This window comes from Oryza brachyantha, chromosome 8, assembly GCF_000231095.2.
Source record: "Oryza brachyantha chromosome 8, ObraRS2, whole genome shotgun sequence".
Classification (NCBI taxonomy): Eukaryota; Viridiplantae; Streptophyta; class Magnoliopsida; order Poales; family Poaceae; genus Oryza; species Oryza brachyantha.
Genome location: NC_023170.2, coordinates 6,797,318 through 6,823,321, shown reverse-complemented (window position 1 = coordinate 6,823,321; position 26,004 = coordinate 6,797,318). Strand labels below are relative to the sequence as shown.

Sequence of the window (26,004 nt, the reverse complement as noted above, 5' to 3'; positions counted from 1 at the left end):
GCTGCGCAGCAAGCCGCTAGTAGCCCTGTTACTTCCTGTTCGCAATAACCGAAGCCGATCTAATTTGTCACCGATCTTCGAAGCCGATCTAATTTGTCACCGATCTTCAGGTTCGCATATATTTTATTCTTGCGACTCAATCTAAATTCATCTACCATTTAATTGTTTAGGTTTCCTAGCCAACCAGCGAGGAACAACAGCAATATGTCACTGATCTCTCCATCAAATCTCAGGTTCGTATATATTTTACTCTTGCGAATCAATCTAACTTTGATCTACTGTTTAATTGCTTAGATTTTCTAATCTAATTAGCTAGCGTGAGATTGATCTACCGTGCAAAGCAATTTCATTCGTAGATTGGTTTTACGTTAAAGTCATTTAGTTTTCCTGCTTAGCGAGTCGTTAAATCTCGAGTTAATGGGTCGTTAAATCCCGTCGTTGTTCCGCTAACGGTGTACGGCTTTGCGTTTCGGATCCGATTCGTCGTACGAATCTCATATTTGTGCACGTTTCGGTTATGTCATGCGAATACACGTTCTATTCACGATTTCCCGAGCCACGATTCAACCCGCGCTCAAAGTCCCCATCACCTCCCAAAGCCCACTCCTCTTTTTCCCTCTCCTCCAGCCCAGCCGCCCAGCCGCTCCAGCCTTCCTCCTCTCTTTTTTTTCCTCTCCGGGCCGGCCAAAGGCCATGGCCCAGACGCCACCTCTCTCGCGCCAAGTCTTGGCTCGCCTCCCTCTCCTCATCCGAGCCACTGACAGATGGGGACCACATGTCAGCCCCATCTTCCACCTCCAGACAGCGCTCACGCCCACGCGCGTCGCGCTCACGTCGCGCTCGCGTCTGCACCGCCGCACTGCGCCACCGTGGTTGCTCGCCCCGGTCACACCTCGCCGCCGACCGCTGCTTCCTCAACCCCCCGCGCTTCGCCACCTCTCTCGCCCACGCCAGCACTGTCTCTAGCAGTGTCGCGCCGCGCTCTGCCTCGCCGCTCAGTCGCGCTCGCCTAGCCGCACCCGCCCCGCGCGTGCGCTGCGTCTCCGCCATGCCGTCGCGTCGTGCTCATCTCCACCTTGCCGCCGAGCTGCACCACTTGTGCGCCACCACCTCGCCCCATCGCGTCACGCCGTCGTGCCGCGCCCTCCACCTGCACGCGCTCGCTGCTCACGCCCGCGCCACGCTCGTCGTGCCGTGTCACCGACACGTTCGAGCCGCGTAGCCGCCCTTCGCTGCAGCAGCCGCTGCCCAAGAATTGTCGGTGCAACGGCCGCGTGCATTCCGCCGAGCCGCCGCTCTGTCCCGCCTCGCGTGCTCGCCAACAACCACCGCCGCTCCACTCGCGCCGGCCCCGTCGAATCCACCGCGTCGTGTAACCACCACGCACGCACTGCGCCCCCCTGCCGCCCGCACTTCCCGGCGCCGCGAACCAGCCGCGCCACCGCTAACAACCTTCCCACCTCCTCCACGTCCGCGCCGGTCGTCACAACCACCTCCCGCACGCGCCGGCCGCCACCATAAATCCCCTCCCTGGCCGCCGCTCGCTCCCTTTCGCCATCGCCACTACGCTACCGCCCTTCTTCGCCTCACCCGCGCCCAGCCCTTGCCACTGCTCAAGCGCCAACGCCCCCGCCTCGAGACGTCGCCGATCGCCACAACGGAGCGCCGTTCTTGTCGCCCATGGGCCACTGTCCTCGCGCCGCCAGACACCGATCGCCGCCCGAGCGTCATCATCCTTGCGCCCTCACCGCCGTCGTCGTCCGCCCGATGAGCTCCCGCTCTTCTTCCCCTTCGTCCTCCCTCCTTCTCTCCCTCGGCTCGCCGCCGCGAGCCGCCCCCTCGCATCACCGTCCTCACGCCATCGCCACGTCATCATCGGTCTTCATCGTCGAGGCCGTCGTCGCTCTGCTTCCCCATCGTATCCCCCCTCCGTTGTCGCCGCGGGTGTGCCGCGGAGCTCGGCTTCGCCGTCGTCACTCAACGTCAAGGCGCGCGCATGCGCTCTTGGCTGCCGTGGTCGTGCCAAGGCCTTCGGTCATCGCCATGGCTGCCTTTGCCGCACTGCTCGGCCACTCCTCTCCCTTCGCCCGCGCGTAGCTGCGTCGCACGCCGTCGCCGCGCTGCTCGGGGCCGTTGCTCGTCGACTCCCTGTCGGCCGTCACCGCCGTCCACCACCCTCTGCCATCACAGTCACCCAGGCGACGCTGTTGCCGAACTCCCTCCACCCACACCCGAGCATGCCCGCGCCGCCGGTCGACTCGCCGCCATGCCGCCCCGATCCATTTCCCTCTCGACCGTGTCTCCATGCCGCCGTTCCCCACTTTGCCACCATCGTCATCGCCCGCCATCGGTCGCCGACCGCCGCCGCTCACCGACGCCGGTTGCCGCTTGGCCACTCCCTTCCCCCTCCATGCCGCTCGGCCGCTCCATCCACCCCCTCCCCTGTTTCCTCCCTTTGACCAGTGGGGCCCATCCACCGGCCACCACCTCTCACCGAACCGTGGGGCTGGGTTGTCAGCCCCACACCCTCACCTCTGGACAGTGGGCCCATGTGTCATCCCCTCTCATCTCCTCTCTCTGTGACTACCGAGTGGGCCCTCTGTCAGCCCACTCTCTCCCCTCACTTGTCTCACTGCCCAGTAGGGCCCACCTATCAGCACACCCTCTCTCTCCCTGCTGACATCATCGTCTCTAATTATTGCGCAATTAAATGCATTAAGGTTTCCTATTTAGTTTAAAAACACAGTTAATTTTCTAAAATTCATAACTAATTCATCTAGTCTCCGTTTAGGCCCATTCAAGTTTCATTAAATCTAGAAAAATGCCAAGAATCCAATAAAAATAGTTTCTTTCTCTATTTCAGTAGTTTTGTAGCTTGTTTTTGCCTTTTTGCCTTGTTTGTCGTAGGTTTTGACCCCATCGAAGCGCCGTTCGTTCTCAAAGTCGTCGCTGAAGTTCCTCATGGGTCTGAGCAAGGCAAGTGGCACCCTCCTTTGATCATATTGAACCTATGTTTATAAAATTCCCCGCTTTATATTCAAACATGCATTGTTTTATGCAAATCATTTATTTTATTTATCTATTGGGTATTTACCTTTATATCCGTTGACTCCCACTTATTACCATTGTCATCCCAGGGTTAATTTAACTAGAAATAGGCTTAGGCAATGCTTAGCCATGCTTAGTTCAACTAGCTCACCTGTTATCATTTAATTATTGATTAGACCTTGATAGACCTTTAATGGTTATGATTATGAATCTCCCGATGTGGATTAAGTACAACTAAAATATTCCTTATGGTGGGCTGTGGGTGCATGGTTTTGATATTCGTGCCCATAGCAATTAAGGATCGGTTCTTAGGAAACCCTGGAAGTCTTACACGTACTAACCACAAGTCAGAATGGGCAACGGTGAGACTTGTAGTCTAGCTTGTCCCTATTCAACGTACCCAGGCAAGGGTGGGCGTGATGGAGTATGGATGGGAATCGTGGTGTAACGATGGTCCTATGCTAATTTCGGATTCACCTCGGCATAAGAGGGGGCTGCCCGACTTGGTGTAAAGGAAGGGACGAAACCTGAAGTGTGGTGCGATTGTCTAGTGAGGGTTAGGTGAAAGGTCTTATCATGGTTTCCGTACTGATATGTCGTGGTGATACGTTGGGGCATGGTAACATGCTTGGGAGCCATGTCTTGTGGGTAAAGTTGTACACCTCTGTAGAGTAAAACTATTCGAATAGCCGTGCCCGCGGTTATTGGGTGAACTGACAGATTCGCTGGGAGTAGTTGAACTGTTAATAATCTGATGAACTTTGGAACTGGTTTGACCCTACACAATGTGGTGTAACGTTGGCAGTGATTTGGGTCAGTCACAGCGTGGTTTAACGTTGGACAGAGAGTTGACCCTGTCGCTACGTGGTGTAACGTTCGACAACGGTTTGGGCCTGTTGCAACGTGGTGTAATGTTGAACAGTGGATAATTATTTTAAATGTTTACTTTACTTTTTATTCAGACTATTTTATCTGTTTTGCTAAATTATTGTCGCTTTTATGCAAATTTAACCTTAGCCTATCCTTGTATTCAATTGCATTTATTATTCTCCCTCTCTTGGGTGTTGCCCCACCAGAGAAAGTGCCAGAGTCTGAGGCAGAAGTCAGAAGAAGGTTGTTCCCAAGGTTGAAGTGAGGTTCAGTCCGCCGTCAAGGATGCCTGTGGTGTGCAGCCATCATCGACAGCTGAAGCTGAAGATTAGATGGTTTAGTTTGTTTTCCTTTTCCGCTGCATTTAGATAGATAATTGTTTTTATTTATTTTTAAGTCGTGGAACTGTGTATTAATTTGTCATAGTGTGTATTCGGGCTGATTCCTAGACCGAGATTAATGCATGCTATTGTTCAGAAATTGGTGTAAATTTTTGGGCATGACACTTATCGTCATGGGTTTTGTGATGGGTGGGTTTTTGCGAAACCCGCCCCAAACCGGACCCATTGCCATCCCTAATTGTGAAAGATCCAAGGTCTAATCTTTTCTGATCATCTATACCCAGTTGCTAGAAGTTACACTAAGGATAGATTTAGATGGCACATGCAACAAATTTACCAAGTAAAACCTGATGCAATAGAATACCTTGAGAAACACCACTCTAGAATTTGGTACAGATGTGGTTTCTCTGAGGCTAGTAAATGTGACTACTTGACAAATAATGTCTCTGAGAGTTTTAACAACCAAATCAAAGTTATGAAAGGGTTACTATTGCATGAACTCGTTGACTCACTTAGGGAAATGATTATGGAGAAGATGGCCCTAAGAAGAGATGTTGCAAGGAAATTGCAGGATGGTATCCTTCCCAATGTGATGAAAGATTTGAATAACCTTACTAATAGTTTGAAGGTGGTCAAGGTAGCTTGAAGTGATGATGGGTTTGCAGAGATTACACCTGTTGAGGCTGACAATAGTACCAAGAGGCACACAGTCAACCTAGAACATCATACATGCTCTTGCAGGGTTTGGCAGATCCCAGGAAAGCCATGCAAGCATGCATTGGCTTGGATTTGTACTAATAGACATAGGATTGAAGATTATGTCAGCCCCTATTACAATGTTGCCTTGTTTAAACAAGCATATGCGAGTGCCACTAATGACTGATAGGTCCCAATGGCCCATTGTTGATCTAGGATTCAAGGTTTATCCACCAAAACAGAAGAGAGGGGTTGGAAGGCCTAGAGTTCAGAGGATCAGAGGTTGTCTTGAGGCTGGCAGAAAGAAAGTGTTGTACAGAAGATGTAAGAGATTTGATCATTTTGAGAAAACTTGTAAGCTAGCAAAACCAGCTGCTGATGAGGACATAATAGTCCAACCCAACACCAACAAAAGGTAATTTAGGTAATAATCTAGATTTCTTTGCAGTTATAGCTAAGCTAAAATCATTTTTTTTGTTTTTAAGAAAAGACAAGTTCCAACAGGGGATGCAGCTTCTTCTTCTTCTCTAGAGAAGCAAAAAACTACCCAAAAGATGCAGAGTACTACCCAGAAAAAGACCCCGAAGAAGAAGAAAACCCCACAGAAGAGAAGAACTAGATGCTTCTACTGCTCCACCAGCTAGAGTTGTTCGAAAGCTATCAGATTGGCTTGGCATGTGAAGAAAGCATATATCGAGCTTGCTTTAGATTTTGCTATTCACTAAACTTGTTATGTATTTTGATGAACTTATATGTGTGACTAGTAGAAGAGTTGTTTGATGTCTTTTGTTGAACTGGTTATGTATTACAATTGATGTATTTTGTTGAACCAATTATGTACTAAACCTGTCTATTTCTGAGCCAGGTACCCACTGGACTTGTCCTATGACATGCTGTAAACTATGGTTAGTGAACTGGTTATTCCAAAGCATGCTGTATGAAATATGGTTACTTAACTGGATAGTAACTTGCATCCAGATAATTGTTTGAACAGACATGGTGCTGATTCATACATAATTTCTCATCATTTTTGGCACTACACATTTCAGACATGGTGCCGATTCATACATACTTCATACATAATTATTTGAACATAGATGTCATTTTTAGCACTACACATGTCAGAAACACAGTAAGTTTTGCATTCAGATAATTGTTTTAACATACATGGTGTTGACTCATACATAATCTGCATTCACATAGGGGCTCTAGATCCATACATATAACCAAACATCATCTCTTGGATACAACATCTAGAGATACAACCAACTAAACACTATCACAGGTCATCCAGAATAAACTCATAGAGCAGCTTGGATCACTTCAGCCAGGCTGAGAGCAACCTGGATGTAAGCTACGGACTAGGTTAGGGACATCCAGGCAACCAAACACACCCATAGCTATCATTCATACAAAATACTGACAAGGCTTACATACAAAACAACCCCAAATTCATGTTTCCCTCCATAATAGTGAAACCAATGAAAATATTACAACAACTACCATCATACGCACAAATCTATTACTTCTAATCTTTTCTTCTTCCAACTTCTGCTTGCATTCATTTAGTGCCTATGAAATACACTCCATTTCTGCTTCCTTCGCTTCTAACACTGATGTCAACTTGTAGTTCTCAGCCTCCTTGCTTGCTATTCAAACTGGCGTATCTCCGCTGCCGTCACGTCGCACTACGCCGCCGGCGCCATGTGGTAGCTCGCCGAACAAGCAGAAGCTAGGGTTTAGGGTGGGAATGGCACAGCCGTGGGGATCGATAGGGGTCCACCACCGCCCGTCGTTGCCACCCATCGTCGCCCCCCGTCGTCGCCGCCCATCGTCGCCGCCCCCCGCCACTACCGTCGCCGTCTGGCTAGGGTTTGAGCAGGGATGGGGTGTGGTGGGGAATGGCACAACTATGGGGATCACGAGGGGGTTACACTGAGTACCGGGGGCATTTTTGACCATTCAAAATACGGTATGGCTAGAAGCTGACTTTGGTCAATCTAGTGGCATGGAACAAATTTCAGATAATACGAATGGCACCATGGAGGTTTCGGGAATAATAATGGCATTTCTCCAATCGTGACAAATTGCAATGGCATGAATTGAATTAACCCTTAAATCAAACCCTATGCAAGGTGAAAAAAAAGTAACTGAGATGCAAGGTAAAAACATAATAGTAATAATGATCTGAGATGATTGATGAAAAAAAAGCAGCACTATGGTAACACTTTACCATGATCCTCATCTAATGCGGCTTCAATGTTGAGATCTATCCCAGCCATACCGGAAGATCTGATATGGCTAATGCAAGAGCTGGTAGAGTGGAAGTGAAACAGGCTACTGCACGTGCTACTTTTGTTTTTATTTATAGCCAACGAGGTGAGCAAAAGGCAGCGCCGGAACTGAGCTCGCCATCTCCTCATAAACACTTGAACGTTGAATCCAACATTATTATTTTCACAAAATCATATTTTAAAATATTCATCTCTTTTTTAAAAAATGGCTTGTTTTCATAGGATATTGAAGTCAAATAATTTGAAATTTTAGTAGTTGCCTAACTACTACTTAATACCTCATAACTATTTTATTTTATACAAACAGGGAAGTAGAGCAGGCGGTATCTAAACCTTTGCTTTGCTTGCAGTCTTACATGCCAAGATGAAAATCACAACCATCCTATTCTCAATTCGAGCACGCCTTTAGACCTCATAGAAGATAAGTGGTATCCTTATATGTAAAAATAGCTCTATTTTTTCACGAAGGATATACGGTATATATAAGTATATTTCTAAAATAGAACTAGGTGTCCAAATCAAACTTTAGTGTTAGTGCTAAATCTCTAAAAACAAACTCCAACGGTGACCTCAGTCCGGCCTTGGCACCCACGGCAATTAGCCGATTACCAGCCTTGGCACCCACGGCAAATCCCTTATCCTATGAACCAATCCCTGCTGCTGTCATCATGCCACCGAGTAGAGCCAAACGCTAAAAAAAATGCATCAAAACCCTCTCGCCTCGCCCCAAACCCCCTCTCTACCCTAAATCCGTCCGCTCGCCGCCGCCGCCACTTTATGCTCGTCTGCCTCCGGCGAGGCCTCTCGCTCCTCCGGCAGCGCCCGCCCCGTTCCCTCCCCCCTCCCGCGCGCCCGCGCCCGCGCAGCACCCCAGCCCGCCTCGGCTCCCTCCGCCACCTCTCCGTCGCGGCGATGGGGGAGAACTCCGCCGCCGAGAAGGGGAAGGAAGCGAAGGGGAAGGCGGCGGCCGCCTCGGCCCCGACCTTCGAGCCCGACGTCCCCTACCTCGAGGCGGTGACGGCGAAGCGGATCCGCATGTTCGAGGAGATCCAAGCCAAGCAGGCCCTCGAGCGCCTCAGCATCGGCGGCGAGCCCATCAAGTCAGCCCCTTTTCGATTTGCTCTAATTCTTTAAGAGTAGGCAGAGTCAGATAGCTTGATTCGGAGATCATAGGGTGTGCAGCGCCTTGTAGATGACGAGGGGTAGTACTACTTACTACTTGGATTGCAGATGTGTCATTCTCTGAGTTATAGCACACACCAAAGGGTTTCCTTGATAGCCACACATTTTGGATCCGATTTTAAGTGTTGGGAATAATATTTACTGTCGATGAGATGACAAGTTCGTGTACTAATTCTGAACATGATTTACGCTTTAATGTAGCATTTCTCAACTTCAACAACCATCTGGCTTTAGTAATAAAGTAGTATGAACTACTGCAGGCATTTTTTTCTGCGTAAATCCTCTAACATAGGAAACCCTTGACTATACGATGATTAGGCCTTTTCTCAATCTAACTTTGCTTGCAATGTACAATGGCAGTTAATTCGTCCACATCTGACGTTTTCCTGGCTACTTTCTTCAGGGTAACTTTGCCAGATGGCGCAGTGAAGGAATGCAAGAAATGGATATCAACCCCTATGGATATTGCTAAGGAGATATCAACTGGATTAGCGGCTGGCTGTTTGATAGCTCAGGTGAATGGAACACTGTGGGATATGACCAGGCCACTGGAAGGTGATTGCGAATTGAAGTTGTTCAAATTTGATAGCAATGAAGGCCGTGACACCTTCTGGCACTCAAGTGCTCATATTCTTGGAGAAGTGAGTTAAAAACTTCATAAAATTTATTTATCATAGTTTTTCTATAAGCAAATAGTATGTTTGTCACATTTTTTTATTTGCACATTAAACAATTATACATGTCTCTCTGCTATATTGGCTCCCATCGTTTCGCTTTTTAGAAGAAAAGGTGAAAACACGTTTTTGCAAACGAAAAATAATTTGCAGGTAAAACTTTTATATACGTGTCCATAGTGACTCAAAATTGAAAGTTATAAAAAAACACGATAAAAAACCATAAAATCAACTCTAAAATTATATTCTAAAAGTCAAATTTTGGCTTATAAGCAGTTGTAACTGTGAAACGATGTGAACCATTATATTTACATACGAGATATTCTAATTGAAGATTACTCTCTGCAGTCTCTTGAGAGGGCATATGGCTGCAAATTGTGCATTGGACCTTGTACTACAAGAGGGGAGGTATGAAATTAGTTGAAATTGTGCTTAGTGCAAGAAGCTAGATAGGCCCTTTCCGTGATTACCTGTGTTACTATAATGTTTCTACTTTATCTGTTTAGGGTTTCTATTATGATGCCTTCTACAATGACACAACATTGAATGAGACACATTTTGGTATCATTGATGCCCAAGCTCAGAAAGCTGTTGCGGTATGCCTTTACACCCAATGCATTTTAATCTAATCTATGTACACCACTTGGCACTTTTACAGTTTTGATTCCTTTGACGTTAGTCTGTCATAAACTGTGATATGGTTATTGGAATCCATTATTATTTCAAGTTTTGTTTATGAAATGACTGGAACCCTCTATCTACTGACTGTTGTTTTTTAATCCAACCTGGTGCAGGAAAAGCAACCATTTGAACGCATTGAGGTCTCCAGGGCAGAAGCCCTTGAAATGTTTGCAGAAAATAAATTTAAGGCAACAATCCTCATTTATTCTTTTATTCTTGATCTTTTATTGTAATATAAATAGCTACCGTTGATATCAGCAATATAATTTTAGATATGTTTGAATTATATTTCCAGGTTGAAATCATTAATGAATTGCCTGAGGACAAGACCATTACAGTATACAGATGTGGTCCTTTAGTTGACCTTTGCCGTGGGCCACACATTCCCAACACTTCCTTTGTTAAAGCTTTTGCCTGCCTCAAGGTAATTCTTCTTTGGTTCTGCATTAACTCTAGGTTCTGTGGAACTGAATACTTCAGATTTTTACTTACATGTAAATATGCAGGCATCATCATCCTATTGGAGGGGAAAAGCAGACCGTGAGAGCCTGCAGAGAGTATATGGAATTTCTTTTCCTGATTCAAAACGTCTCAAGGTATAGCATATGGATTTGGCTATTGTTGAGACATGGACTTTCACTAACTAATTTAGAGTCTGCTGATGTTCTTTCTGTACTGGACATAATACATATCCTCTATGTTTGTATTTTACACTAGAATTCAATAGTTCATTGTGACAAGATTGTAGTTGAGTTGGCAGGAAGTTTAGCATGCATTATATGGCATATAAATTGCACAAAATTATATCTCAAAATGTATCTATGAGCTCTCTGTTTTGGTTGTCGTTAGGGGTTGATTTGCCCAACTGAACAACACTTGTTGTCATTACAGAAGCATGGTTTTCTTCTATTAGTCACTTCTCACTTATTTCATGGAGTAAGACGTAGTTAGGTTAAGAAAATGCAACCCTCTTAATTGTTTACTAGTTATTAATTCATAAAATTCGTTTTGTTTTGTTTTGACATTGGTATTGCCCAATAATTTGCAGGAATACAAACATCTGCTAGAAGAGGCTAAGAAACGTGATCATAGGCTCTTAGGACAGTCTCAGGATCTCTTCTTTTTCCATCCACTTAGGTAACTTAAGTGTTCCGGTCTGAAAATTTTCATAACGTAATTTGTAGATCCTTGGCTGCTATTCTGCCTCAGAATCTTTGATTCAGTTTGTAACTGTGCAGTCCAGGAAGCTGTTTCTTCCTTCCAAATGGTGCTATAATATACAACAAATTGATGGATTTCTTGCGAAAACAGTACAGAGATAGAGGATATCAAGAGGTGGGCATTAATTTGTAGTATTGACTAGTCAATCTTCTGTTATGTTTATGATTAGATTACAAGATCATGGCCATTTCTATGTTTCTGCTGTTTCTCTCTGTTACTGATGATTGTGTTTTTAGGTTTTGAGCCCGAATATTTACAATATGCAACTCTGGGAAACTTCTGGACATGCTGCAAACTACAAGGAGAATATGTTTGTTTTTGAGGTGGGCCTGTGTAAATGTTATAGAAAAACCACAAGCATGGGAGAAGATTTGTTACACATGTTATTGATTTTGGGGTCCTTTGCAGATTGAGAAACAGGAATTTGGTCTAAAGCCAATGAATTGTCCTGGCCATTGCCTAATGTTTGAGCACAGGGTTCGTTCGTACAGAGGTGATGCTTCTTCCTAATCTCAAATAGTTGTATCATAAATTGTTCCACTTTTGTCAAGTGAAAATCCTGCTTCAAATGTAACAGCTTCAACCTTCTGCCTACATGAATTTATTTTTCTTCTGTGAACTATTGGCCTTTGCTATTGATATAAATGACAAACCTCCCTTTTGTAAAACTGTATGCGAGGGAATTCTTATATATGATGTATCATGTGTTTATGGTTTTCAATATTTTTTCCTAACATTACAGATTGTTCTATTAAAATGCTGCAGAATTACCCCTCCGGATGGCTGATTTTGGAGTCCTTCACAGAAATGAGCTTAGTGGTGCACTTACAGGTTTGACACGTGTTAGAAGATTCCAGCAGGTAACGCTAATGTTGTCCTGTTAATTTCCAAGCAATTACTTTGATACAGTTATAGTTTCTGTTATTCTCCTTATTTTAACCACTTTTGACGTATTTTCTCTGTAGGATGATGCCCATATTTTTTGCCGAGAAAGCCAAGTAAGTTTGAATTCTACAATCTATACCATTATGTTTATCCCTTTTTGAGGGTAAGTGATGTTATTGGAATCATAACATGGTAGTGAATTATGTACTTACACAATTTAACATATATTGGTTTACTTTAGCCAGCATGGGATATTTTCAGCAGGTATCAGACACAGAATATGTAGATGTCCATGACTAGCAAACTGCATGCATGCTAATTTGCATTCCCATTTGTTTCACGAAGTTCTACGTAGTGTTAATTACAACCTCCATGACAGCTGTTCTGTGCTTTGGACAATGTTAGATAGTTTTCCCTGATCTTATAATTTCCTGATTTTCTAAAATAGTTATTTCTTTGCTGCAGATCAAGGATGAAGTTAGGGGTGTTCTAGAGTTCATCGATTATGTGTACGAGATATTTGGATTTAAATATGAATTGGAGCTATCAACGGTAATCATCTCATCATTGCTGTATATGAGTAGCATCTAGAATTCATAAGAACTAGGAACTTCAATATGTATTTGACAAGTCACGTGAAATAGTGATGCTTAAGAGGTGCTAGCAGTTGGTTTAGGCCCTGTTTCTTTCAGCTTGGGATTATTATAATCCAGATTATTGGGAGTAAGCTGAAAGAAACAAATAACTTATTGAAGTAGCTAATCTGGAGCCCAGCTTATTATTATCTGATAAGCTCATTTAGGTGAGCTTTTTCCAATTTATTGGGTAAAAAATTACCCACCATGCCACCCCACTCCCTCTTTGGACTTGCAAACCCAATAATCTAGGCTCTAATAATCTAGGAAAGAAACAACTCACAGCTTATTCTACTGTAGATTATAACAATTTAGCTTATAGTAATCTGACTCAATAGACTGGATTATAATAATCTTAAGCTGAAAGAAACAGGCCTTAGTATGCTGCAGTATCACCAGGATGGAAGTTAGGCCCCAATATCACCTTAGATACTAATACTTATCACTAGGGACAAAATAATTATGTTCTTCAGGCATTGTTTGGGTGGGTCTCAAGCCCAGCACATCCACACGGATGGACCATGATTTTAGTTCAAAAGCCTGGCCCACCCATGGGAAACGGGTGGGACCCTGGCCTGCCAAGCAATGCCTTAGGGTATGATTACTGCTGCATTTTGTCTACTTGCATTGATTCCTGCAATTCTAGGAATTAATTCATCTGATTGTGCTTTCACCAAATAAATGCTTTTCTCGTCAATAAATGAGCAATCATTTTACCATTCTCCATCCCATGCTCCTGCCTAAATCCAATGAGAACCAGATACTTTTGCGTTGATTTCATTTAAGAGAAAAAAGGTTATTGCAACTATGAATAATTAAAGGTTAACAGGGTCATTTCATCTCCTAGAAATCCCTCAACTTATTGGTAATGTTGCATATCTTTATTTTTCAGAGACCAGAGAAGTACTTAGGTGATATTGAAACCTGGAACAAAGCAGAACAACAGCTGACAGAAGCCTTAAATGAGTTTGGGAAGCCATGGCAGGTACCTTGACATGGTCATTTCCCCCATAAAGCTTCACTATTGTCACGAAAATAAGCTATGCTTTGTGCTCATTTCTATTGGTGGAAAGATAATCTAGTGGTGACATTTTGAGTACCCAAAATTGTCTGGTTTCTGTTACTTTTAAATTTGAAATAATTTAGTATTCTCGATCTGAAGTTTAGGATTTAATACTGTCAGAGTAACGAAACTTAAAAGACTTGCTGGCAAGTTCTGGATACTAGTTGGTTCCTAGCGGCTAGCAGTTTCTTGATCTCTTGTTGGATTACTTATTTAGATGTCTGAATGCAGATCAATGAAGGCGATGGCGCCTTCTATGGTCCAAAAATTGACATTGGAGTGTTTGATGCCCTCAAGAGGAAATTTCAGTGTGCAACTCTACAGGTTACTTTGAATGTCATTTTGTTATCAATTGTAGACAGCCTAGAAAGTTATTTTATCTAAACTTCATGTGCATCTTACAGCTAGATTTCCAGTTGCCGCTTCGCTTCAAGCTAACTTACTCTGCAGAGGATGAGGCTAAACTGGAGAGGCCAGTGATGATCCACAGAGCAATCCTAGGTTCTGTCGAAAGGATGTTTGCCATTCTTCTGGAGCATTACAATGGTAAATGGCCCTTGTGGTTGAGTCCTCGCCAAGCCATTGTTTGCTCCATATCTTCCAATTCAGTGGAATACGCTAAACAGGTAAAAGACACTTGTTTCTTGAATATTTTTTTGTCTAATAGCTCTTCTCTACAGTGACCAAAGTGATTCAATTTGCCAGTGCCTTCTGATTTGATGGGTGGTGTTTTTTCTTAGATGATGATGATCTGAAACCAGATTTTTTTAGTTAATAAAAGTTAATTCTTCAATTTGAGTTGCCTGATGGATTTTAAACTTGACTACTGTTTTTAATATGTTACTCCCTCTGTCCTAAAATTTAATAACTTGTAGCATTCAAAATGTCCTGAAATATATCTAATTCTCCACTCACATTCTTTTCTCAGTCAAGCACAACCTTCATCCCATTTAATTTCTCCACCTACTCCCTTTTTTCTGAAGGAATAAGTCTTGGACTGTTTGGTCTTGTTCTTGTGGTGTCCTACCCTTGCTTTTGTTTTCAGCTTTCAGTTACTAGGACAGGTTGTTAGGATGCTCTAGGGCAAGTGGTTAGGATGTTCTAGGATAGGTTGTTAAGATGCTCTAGGACAGCATCTTTTAGACTAGTAGGCAGCTATAAATATGTATCCAATCCTCCCTCGGGAAGGCATGACATTTGGTGATAAGTAAACAGAAAATTGCCCCAAGTTTGAGTGTCATCCTCTCACCAATGAGAGTAACAATTGAGATACTAACATCTGGTATCAGAGCCACACTTTCCTGTAGGTTGAACATCTCTTGCTCCTCCCCTTCCCAAGCTCGAGTGAGCACTCAGCCACCAACAACAGCAGCAGCAGCACCGGCTGCTCCTCCTTCCCCTTTCCCTTTCCCTTCTCCACGCAGCAGCCCCCCGGAGGCGCGCCATGTCCGACGGACAGTCTCGACGTTCGGGCGCCTCGAGCACACGGCGTCAGCAGGACGCTGAGCTCGCTACAGCGCAAGAGCGCAGGCGAGCAGCGGCACAGACCGCAGCAGCAGCAGCAAGGGCAGCAAGGCTGGCGGCAGCGGAGTTGGCGGCGATCAAGGCGGAGGCGGAAGATGCAGCACGTGCGGCGGAGGCTGAGGTTGAGACCTTGCGCAGCAGCATCAACGGCTCCATCGTCGGCGATATCACCGCCGACAGGGACCTTGAGGAGCTGGTGAGAGGAAGGGCGCGGGAGCGGACAGCACGGTGGGCAGCAGCCCACCCCCATGGCAGCGGCGGTCCAGGGGACCGCGCACCCGTCGACGGCGCCCCAGGCGGGGGCGCGCGCGGCAACGGTAGCCCAGACGAGCGCAGGCGTGTCGGCGGCAGCCCAGAGCACGCACGCCGCGGCGGCTACCCTCCCGGTGGTGGTGGCCGGATCTACGGAGAGCGCGGCCCTCACAGGCAGCGTGACTCTCCCTCCCCTGACCGGCGCCATGGCTACCACGGCATCCAAGCGGTGGTCAGGGACTTTGGTCCCGGTGGTGGGTGGCCTACCCTCACCAAGACCAACTACATCGAGTGGGACGCGGTGATGAGGGTGAGGCTCCAGGTGCGGCACATGTGGGAGGCAGTTCGGTATGGCGACGTCGACTACGATGAAGACCAACGAGCGCTGGATGCCCTCATCGCTGCAGTTCCGTCGGAGATGCAGTTCCCGCTTTCGCAAAAGCGGACTGCCAAGGAGGCCTGGGACGCCATCGTTGCGGCACACATCGGCAGCGACCGTGCCCGCAAGAGCACGCTGCAAGCACTCCGCAAGGAGTGGGAGAACCTGGCCTTCAAGCCAGGTGAGGACATTGATGATTTTGCCCTCCGTCTCAACACTTTGTTGCAGAAGATGGTGTAGTACGGCGACGACACCTACAACGAGGAGAGAGCTGTCGAGAAGCTCTTCCGCTGCATCCCAGAGAAGTACAAGCAGATCACCTGCTCCATCGAGTCTCTGCTGGACCTCTCCATGATGACGATCGAGGAGGCGATTGGTCGCCTCAAGGTCGTCGACGGCGATGAGCCATAGCCCCTCTCTGGGCCCATCACCATTGACGGGAAGCTCCATCTTACTCGGGAGCAGTGGGAGGCCTGCCAGGGTGATAGGAAAAAGGGGGAGTCTCGGTTAGCGGCCGCAAGCATGGCAATCTACGCAAGGGGCGCGGAGGCGTCCAGGTCAAGCTGCGAGGACGCATCCGGGGTGGAGCCCGCGGAGGCGTCCAGTGCGACACCACCAGCAACCGCAGGCCGACGCGAGACGACGCCTGCCGCAACTGTGGCAAGTCTGGCCACTGGGCCAAGGACTGCCAACAACCACGACAAGGCCAGGCCAACGCCGCACAAGTGGTGGAGGAAGAACCGGCCCTGCTCCTGGCACACGCAAGCATTGAGCTATCTCCAGCGGCACCGGCCGCATCGGCTTTCCTCCACCTAGAAGAGTCGAAGGCATGTGCCCTCTTGGCGACGGCTCCAACAACGACAAGACTGATGGGTGGGCCCTCGACACCGGGGCCACCCATCACATGACCGGCCGACGGGAGTTCTTCACCGAGCTTGATCCCAGTGTCTGAGGCTTCGTCAAGTTTGGGGATGCCTCTGGCGTGGATATCAAGGGCACCGGCTCCGTCATCTTCACCACGAAGTCCGGTGAGCACAGGCTGCTCACCGGAGTCTACTACATCCCCGCGCTGAGGAACTCCATCATCAGCATTGGACAGCTGGAAGAAGAGGAAGGCTCATGCGTGGTGATCAAGAACGAAGTCATGAGGATTTGGGATCGGCGCAAGATCGGGGAGCGCCATGGTCGCCTCCTTGTCAAGGTAACCAGAGGCAACAACCAACTCTACATCCTCAACGTGTAGGTAGCACAACCCGTGTGCCTCGCCGCCCGCCGGGACGACGAGGCGTGGCAGTGGCACGAGCGCTTCGGCCATCTCCACTTCGAGGCCTTGAAGCAGCTCAGTACCAAGGAGATGGTGCTGAGGCATGCCATGCCTTGACCACGTGGAGCAGTTCTGCGACGTCTGCATGTTGACGAAGCAGAGGCGGCTCCCCTTTCCCCATCAGACGAGCTTTCGAGCCAAGGAGCGGCTTGAGCTCGTGCACGGGGATTTGCGTGGTCTGGTGACTCCGGCCACACCAAGAGGACGACGCTTCTTCTTGCTGCTCGTCGACGACCTCTCCCGCTACATGTGGGTGACGGTCCTCGGTAGCAAGGGAGAGGCTGCGAACGCCATCAGGCGCACGCAGGCTGCTGCGGAGGCGGAGTGCGGCCGCAAGTTGCGCGTCCTGCGCACCGACAACGGCGGCGAATTCACGGCGGCTGCATTCGCGTCGTACTGTGCCGATGAAGGTATTCACCACCACTACTCCGCGCCGTACAGCCTGTAGTAGAACGGCGTCGTTGAGCGACGCAACTAAACGCTTGTGGGGATGGCTCGAGCCCTTCTCAAGCAGAGAGGAATGCCGGCTCTCTTCTGGGGGGAGGCGATGGTGACGGCTGTCTACATCCTCAACCACTCACCTACCAAGGCTTGGCATGGGCGCAAGCCATCGGTCTCCCACCTGCGAGTCTTCAACCGCCTCGCGTTCGCCAAGGAGCTTGGCCACATCGGCAAGCTCGACGACAGGAGCACCCTAGGGGTGTTCATCGGCTACACGAAGGGCTCGAAGGCCTACCGCATCCTCGACCCGGAGACACAGCTTGTGCGCACGGCGCGCGACGTGGTGTTCGACGAAGGGCGAGGATGGACATGGGACAAGACGGTAGATAATGGCTCTACTCCGACGTACGACGACTTCACTGTCGAGTACATCCACTTCAAGGAAGCTAGGGGAGTGGGCAGCTTCCCTTCACCGAGCGTGCCTATCCCAGTCTTCGAGTCTCCACCAACTCCGGCACCCGCCACTTCGGCAGCGTCACGCTCTCGAGCCACGACTTCGGCTGCGCCGAGCTCTTCGCCGACACCACCACAGCCGGTGACCCCGCGCACGCCGGCGCCAACAGGCACCCCTCAGGGCACGTCCACACCAACACTAGCTCACGTCGAGCGCAGCCCGGTGCAGTTCGCTACTTCGCTCCCACATGATGAGGGGCGCATCGACGCCTACCATGATGGAGAGCCCCTGCGGCACTGTACGATAAAGGACCTCCTCGGCGACCAGCCGGTGCCAGGACTGGTGCCTCATGACCTGGAGGAACAGTTGCACCTTGCGTGCGACGACGGCGAGCCTCGGTCCTTCGCAGAGGCCGAGAGACACGCGGCATCGCGCGCCGCGATGAAGGTGGAATTGGACGCGGTTAAGGAGAACCGCACCTGGGAGCTTGCTGACCTCCCTCATGGTCATCGTGCGATCTCCCTTAAGTGGGTGTTCAAGTTAAAGAGGGATGAAGCCGGAGCCATCGTCAAGCACAAGGCTCGCTTGGTGGCACGTGGTTTCGTGCAGTAGGAGGGGATCGACTTCGACGATACCTTCGCCCCCGTGGCACGGATGGAATCCGTGCGACTCCTTGCGCTGGCAGCTCAAGAAGGCTGGCGCATCCATCACATGGACGTCAAGTCGGCGTTCCTCAACGGTGACTTGAAGGAGGTTTACGTGCATCAACCGCCGGGTTTTGCGATCCTCGGCAAGGAGGGCAAGGTGCTACGCCTGCACAAGGCTTTGTACAGCCTGCGGCAAGCACCGAGGGCGTGGAATGCCAAGTTGGATTCCACGCTCAAGAGGATGGGTTTCGAGCCAAGCCCGCACGAGGCTGCTATCTACCGGCGGGGAAATGGAGGAAATACCCTGCTGGTGGGTGTTTATGTTGATGACTTGGTGATCACTGGCACCAAGGATACGGAGGTGGCAGCGTTCAAGGAAGACATGAAGGTCACTTTCCAGATGAGTGACTTGGGGCCCCTCTCCTTCCATCTGGGGATCGAGGTGCACCAAGATGACTCCGGGATCACACTTCGCCAGACTGCCTACGCCAAGCGCGTCGTTGAGCTAGCTGGGCTCAACGATTGCAACCCAGCCCTCACCTCGATGGAGGAGAAGCTGAAGCTGAGCCGGGACAGCACAGCGGAGGAGGTGGACGCTATGCAGTACCGGCATCTTGTGGGGAGCCTTCGCTATCTCACCCACACACGGCCGGACTTGGCGTTCTCCGTCGGCTACGTTAGTCGGTTCATGCAGCGACCGACAACGGAGCACCAGCAGGCTGTGAAGAGGATCATCCGCTACGTTGTGGGGACTCTCGACCATGGCCTCTACTACCGATGTGCCCTGGAAAGGCACAGTTCATTGGGTACACCGACAGCGACCACGCTGGCGACATCGACACTAGCAAGAGCATGAGCGGAATTCTCTTCTTCCTCGGCAAGTGCCTCGTTAGCTGGCAATCGGTCAAGCAGCAGGTGGTGGCCCTATCCAGCTGCGAGGCCAAGTACATTGCGGCCTCCACTGCTTCGACCCAGGCACTCTGGCTTGCTCGACTGCTCGGTGATCTCCTCGGCAGAGACACTGGAGCGGTGGAGCTTAGGGTGGACAGCAAGTCCGCTCTGGCCCTGGCAAGGCATCCCGTTTTTCACGAACGGAGCAAACACATCCGGGTAAGGTACCACTTCATCCGAGGCTGCTTAAAGGAAGGGAGTATCAAGGCAAGCTAAATCAACACCAAGGACCAGCTTGCGGATCTGCTTACCAAGGCCCTTGGTAGGATCAAATTTCATGAGCTTTGCTCCCGTATCGGGATGGCTCAACCTTCCCACAAGACGACGCACAAGACTTAGGGGGAGAATGAAAGAATGAGTCTTAGGTTGTTTGGTCTTGGTCTTGTGGTGTCCTACTCTTGCTTTTTTTCAACTTTCAGTTACTAGGACAACATCTAGGACAGGTTGTTAAGATGCTCTAGGACAGGTGGTTAGGATGCTCTAGGACAGGTTGTTAAGATGCTCTGGGACAGCATCTTTTTAGACTATTAGGCAGCTATAAATATGTATCCAATCCTCACTCGGGAAGGCATGACATTTGGTGATAGGTAAACAGAAAATTGCCCCAAGTTTGAGTGTCATCCTCTTACCAATGAGAGTAAACATTGAGATACTAACATTCTCAACCAATCACAATCTTTCCACATTTTAACTCCTAGTTTCTCAATACCCATGTCCAACCCTAACAGTTATTTCAGGACAGAGGTAGCACTATTATTTCATTTCGACATGGAACTTATTTTGTTATTCAAATTAGGGTCCATTCCAAATGACAATTGGGTGTATTTTTTATGGAACTTTTACTGTCGCAATATAAATATTATACCATGCATTTTAAATTCTGTGATAATATAATTGCACATACTGGTCAAATGAAACCTTGTTTACAGTAGGAACCTCGGTTGCTAATCATTTCACTCTGTACTCAGGTCCGGGCTAGGATACATGAAGCTGGTTTTCATGTTGCCATCGATGAGACGGACAGGACAATACAAAAGAAGGTAGGTCCATCATGTCGTAAGGCATAGTTTATGTTCATTCTTTACTGTTTGTTTTCAACTCTGAATGGAAAAACGAAGTTTCTATGCAACAAAATGTGGTATTCTTTGTTTGATTTTTGGTTTCCTTGATCCATCTTTGTGTTGCCTTGCAGTAAGAAAGCTTTAATATTTTAGTACTTCAGTTTAAACAGATCTTAACACTGTAATCTGTGAGTTTGTCATGGCCAAATTTACATCTTTGCAGGTACGGGAGGCTCAGTTAGCCCAATTCAACTATATTCTTGTCGTTGGTGCACAGGAGGCTGAGACTGGACAGGTTTTTACTCTACACCCCCAAGACCGTAGATGCCGAATAATTATTTTCTTTCGTTCGTCCATCTGTGGAAGTGCGGTAGACAATTAAAGAGATTAAATTACGTAGTCATCCTCAGATGTACTGGTTCATATAAAATGTGTAGCCTTATATATTATTCGGTTGCCTTATCTTTATGCCCTATGCTATTGCAGGTCAGCGTCAGGGTAAGGGACAAAGCTGAACTAGCAACAGTGAGCATTGATGACATCATCACACGTTTTAAGGAGGAAGTAGCAGCTTACAAATGATTTTGATTTCACACCCTCCTTTTTGCTAAGCGTTTACTTCAAATTTGATTTTGATTGTGTAGCGGACAGCTCCAGATCTTGTTATTTATTTTCTTGACAAAAAAAAATTACAACTGACTGTGTTTTCTTAATAACAAAAGTGTGTCACATTGTTCACAGCGATGGCTGCATCTGAAGCGGCTTGGATTTGCCCCCAACTTACGTATAACTTGTCACGTACGATGTGCAGCTCTTTTTTTGTCAGCGACACCTGTTCTGCATCTTGATATGTATCGCAAATAGGCTCCTCTCGTTTGTTCTACAAATACTTTATTTTTTAAGCAATTAATGGATCGGCGTTTGTTTTTTGAGCAATTATTGTGACAAATTAAGGGGCACGTGCATTGTGGTTTAAAAAGAACTACCTTCGTTTTCGTTTCATATTGCAAAACTTTCTAGCATTGACTAAATTTATTCATTGATAAATGTATATAATTTATGTGTCTAGATTTATTAGCATCCATATGAATCTAGGCTGGTAATGTTAGAAAGTCTTATATTGTGAAACGGAGGGAGCCGGAGATAAATAAATTGGGTTTGAAAAATGAAGGGTATTTTTGTCTTTGTAGTTTTGTATAGATATCGGTAAGATAGGCTACAAATAAATTTTGTTAGAGCAGGTATAATGTTAACTATAAATTGATATGGAGGATGGGAAGGATGAAAAAGAAATTGTGTTTACTCTTATATAAGAGATAGCTCGATGTACAATACAGTAAATGCATAGGTGAGAGATCTAACACATACTCGATGTTAAAATATATTAAATGTATAGGTGGAGAAAAAGATACGAGATAAAAGTTAGAGCTAATCTTATAGTCAACGTATTGGTTCTAATACAAATTTATACAAATTTATAGTTAGGGACAATTTTGTTGCTGCTCTAATTTTTAAGTCTAATATTTGATTTTACTCCTCCTTTTGAGGGTTTTTGTTTTGCCCCTCTTTTTTTAACCGAATGAACCGTTTGTCCTTGTTTTAGATGGAAGTTATGTTAACTGTTAGTTGACCAATATATTTAGTTTTGAAAATAAAGATTTAATTCTCAAAATAATTAATGACGAAATTACCCCTGTTTAAAAAATTATAAGTTTTTAAACATGTCATTTGAATTAATAATATATTGCTTTTGTATATTTCTATGAAACTTATAATTTTTTTAAAAAATGACATAGTTTTGAAACTCTATCAAATATTTTAAAAAAATTATAAGTTTTTAAACATGTCATTTGAATTAATAATATATTGCTTTTGTATATTTATATGATTTAGAGTAGAGGGTAACAACACAAATGACAAAAAAATCAAAATGATATTCTCATGCAAGGTAAAATAGTCCTTTAACACGTCATTTAACACCGTTAGTCTTTCCATCTAAAGGAGGAGCAACTGATTCGTTCAATTTAAATAAGTAAGGGCAAAAACGAAAACCCTAAAAAGGAGAGATAAAATAAAATAGGAGTAGAAACGAAATAGCCACCTATAGTTAATAAGTTGGCTTTAATGCTGCCGAGAGTTGCATTGAAACAATGATTTGAGGGTCAAGGTCATCGTTGCAATCATCTTGAACAATGTGCCGCTCTTTTTCTTTTGTTTAGTAATTTGGTCAACCTAGCGTGTTGGCAGTTCTTCGAATTTTTAAGCATAAGTTGAAGGTAGAGGCCATTATTATATTGAAACAGTCGGTATGAACTAATTAGTTTTTTTTGAATTATTGGGTGAATAGTTAGTACAGTGTCTGAAGTTCTATTATGGGGTTAATTTAGTTCCTCGTGTTTTAAATCGGCCAAACAAATCCATAAAACTTTAGGGCTAAATTGACCCCATAGCAAAGCTTCACGGTTATATTGGCTATTCACCCTTATTATTTTTAAGGCCTTATTTGGTTCTTTAGTCCTAGGATGACTAAAATCTTGAGCCCCTGCCGTTTGGTTAGAGAGACTAAAAAGACTAAAGTTATTTTTCAAATCACAAATCAGTACCAGCAGCAACCGCTCCTCAGCAGCAGCACGCTACGGCACAGCAGCATCTCATGTTCTGAAAATCGATAGATAATTTTGGCTCATGTTAGCACCAGAGTTTTACCAGGTTAGCTCATGTTCAGTTTCATGTAGTGCTGTTCTGGAATAAATGCCCAAAATGCAAAATGTTGACTAGAAACCTCTTGTAGTTAGTACCAATGAATTCTTAAATTACTGGTTTATGAGGGCAGCGGATTCTTTTCAACACTTGAGATAAAATTGTTTGATTCATGCTCTAATAGCTGTACCTGTGTTTGTCTGTCTCATCTCAGGCTTCAGATGCACAGACCCAAGCGTGTGAGATGGCGGCCTCCGGCGTGGGCGGCGGCGGCCCCGTGCGTGGGCAGCAACCTCCGGCGTGGGCGGCAACCTTCGGCGAGGGCGGCGTCCCCGTGCGTGGCCTGCGGCGGCGACGTCCCTGCGCGCGGCGGCGTCCCTTGCGTGGGCGTCGCCTGCCCCCTGCGTGCGCGTGAGGTGGTTACTCGTAGAGGAAAATAGTATTTTAGTCAATTTTAGTCTCTTTTGTTTGGGTTTTTAGAAATTAAAAGTAACTAATATATAGAGACTAATGGATTAGTTGCTCTAACCAAACAGAGCCTAAGCCAAGGGTTGTCACTTGCTACTTGTATTCCTTGTGGTCATATGCGGCTTCCTTGCTGAAATGTGCACGTATCTCTTCTACTTCGTGTGCTCTACCTTTATACTGCTACTAGTTACTTGCTCGTGCTTTGTCATGGAATTATATTTGATAAAAATATATTAGTTACTTTAAGGCATACATTTTATTCATAGTATACTTTACTCAAAAAAATCATTAGAAATAATTACATATATAAACACAAAGGAACGTATCAAGGTCGAGATGAACTAATTTTCACATTCAAACAGAGAAACATATTGTCCAAACAGCTGATTGCATCCTAACAAAAGTAAAAAAAAAATACTCTAACCATAAAAAAGCACATTTGTTGTCTAAAATAGAATTCTATATGCGTACAGATATCCTCTCGGAGATTTTGTTGAATTAGGAAAATTATAGCCTGCGTCATTCAGGCATTAGACAAATGCAGAGATCAGTAGAATGTTAAAATGATTAACAGCGCAATAGTGGCATCAGGCATCAGTGGAAGAAATAGCAGCAGACCATTACCTAAAAAGAAAAAAAAAACTCGAAAGTGCAAGCTGGAGATAACGCGTCATCAATATCAAATTTTCAATATACCTCATGATACAGCAGCAAGGATTCATGCTCAATCCTTGCTCAAACAAATTGCCAAATCTTTAAGGAGTACTAAGGAGTACCTGAGTTGAATTAAGGGAATACTGAACAATCTGCACGAAATCCTACTCATCCTAATTCCTAAACATGAAGCGGATCCACGCCCTCCTGCTCCTGTGAGAGTTCTCTGATTACTTCTATCGAATACCATTCACACGCGTTTGGGGCCAGGAAGAACCAAGACCAAGGAGAACAGTCTGATGGCGGCTCTCGCGGTAGGCAGTGGACGATGTTCTGGTCGAACAGGCGGCACTTGCCGGCGTCGCTGCAGGGGAACGGGTTCTCGATCTGCGGTGACTGCGAGGTCCCCGCGTCGTCGAACCTCACGGGCTCATCCAGGAAGTAGATGGTGAGCGGGAAGGGCTTCCTCTCGGACTCATCCAGCAAGCCGTCGACGGCGACAGAGCAGCCTCGCACGAGGAAGATCGCTGGTCGGGTGATGATTTCTGCGAACCTTGTATGTCTCCACCGACGACATCGTGAGCTCTCTGCGAGCGTCGGCGGCGGCAGAGGCAAACGTGTCGGCCGACGGCGCGGGCGCTTGCGAGCGGCGGCAAAGGCGGTAGGGGCGAGTGTCGGCGTCAGCGGACAGCGGGGGCGCTGGCGAGCGTCGGCGGCAAGGAGGGGGAATCGGCGTCGTGCGTGTGCCTTTCTTTTTTTTTCGGCGACGTGTGCCCTTTTCTTCGGTTTTTTTTGCGACGTGTGTAGTTTTTTCCGTGCGTCCTTTGTTTTAAGGGGCACGCGTCCCACCAAGGAGGGGAAAGAGGACGCTCTTTTAGGGTAGTAAAGATAAAGCGTAGTCGTTTCCTTTGAACTCATCTTACTTCCTCCTATAAAGATCACTCCATCTAAAAAAATCCAGTGTTATTCCATAACCCGATTGAAGAAAAGTTGTTCACGTAACAAAAAAATTGAACCCCATAAAACCATTTAATCATTTTTTTTCATATCATGTTGCAACATATGGGCATGATGCTAGTTCGTATTAAAGTAGACAGTTCTTCCATCCCCTCCGGCCTCCTCTCATTGCTCTCATGTAGTGCAAAGAAAAACTGAAAGACTGATTTGGTAAAAGAACTCTCAAACCGTTCTTATATAGCTGGAACGAAAGCGCAATATAAATTCAGTCATACCATTTTTATATAATTGGATCATTTCTAAATTGTGCATCTAAGGTTAGAATATTCATTTGCTTAGGAGAAGATCTCAGTAAGAAGAACGTTCATTAATTTTCCCTGTTTCATGGCCTTAACCAAGTTATCTTCTAATGCATGTGCTATTTCATCTACTGATGTTGTAGCTCGAATTTTATTGCTAAAATACAGTATTGTGATTAGGATGGATTGCTTTAGTAACTCAATTTATTGGACTATGCCGATAGTGCAACACTCCAACATTTTTATCCTCGCTTCGTGTAAAAAGCAATTATATACATGATAGATCGTCAAACTAACTTATGG

At 46.2% G+C, this 26,004-nt stretch overlaps 1 protein-coding gene across 1 annotated transcript; it reads left to right on the top strand.

The window, feature by feature from the left end:
• The first annotated feature begins 7,929 nt into the window (after positions 1-7,929).
• LOC102713656 (threonine--tRNA ligase, mitochondrial 1) lies at positions 7,930-21,375 on the top strand. The gene is made up of 20 exons (XM_006659212.3): positions 7,930-8,349; positions 8,835-9,072; positions 9,454-9,513; positions 9,612-9,701; positions 9,900-9,974; positions 10,082-10,210; positions 10,293-10,382; positions 10,835-10,923; positions 11,025-11,121; positions 11,244-11,330; positions 11,416-11,500; positions 11,773-11,867; positions 11,973-12,005; positions 12,358-12,444; positions 13,420-13,512; positions 13,822-13,914; positions 13,995-14,216; positions 20,531-20,602; positions 20,847-20,918; positions 21,110-21,375. Exons 1-20 carry the CDS (start codon positions 8,027-8,029, stop codon positions 21,203-21,205), a joined length of 2,226 nt encoding a protein of 741 aa, XP_006659275.2. The 5' UTR covers positions 7,930-8,026; the 3' UTR covers positions 21,206-21,375.
• The last annotated feature ends 4,629 nt before the right edge of the window (positions 21,376-26,004 follow it).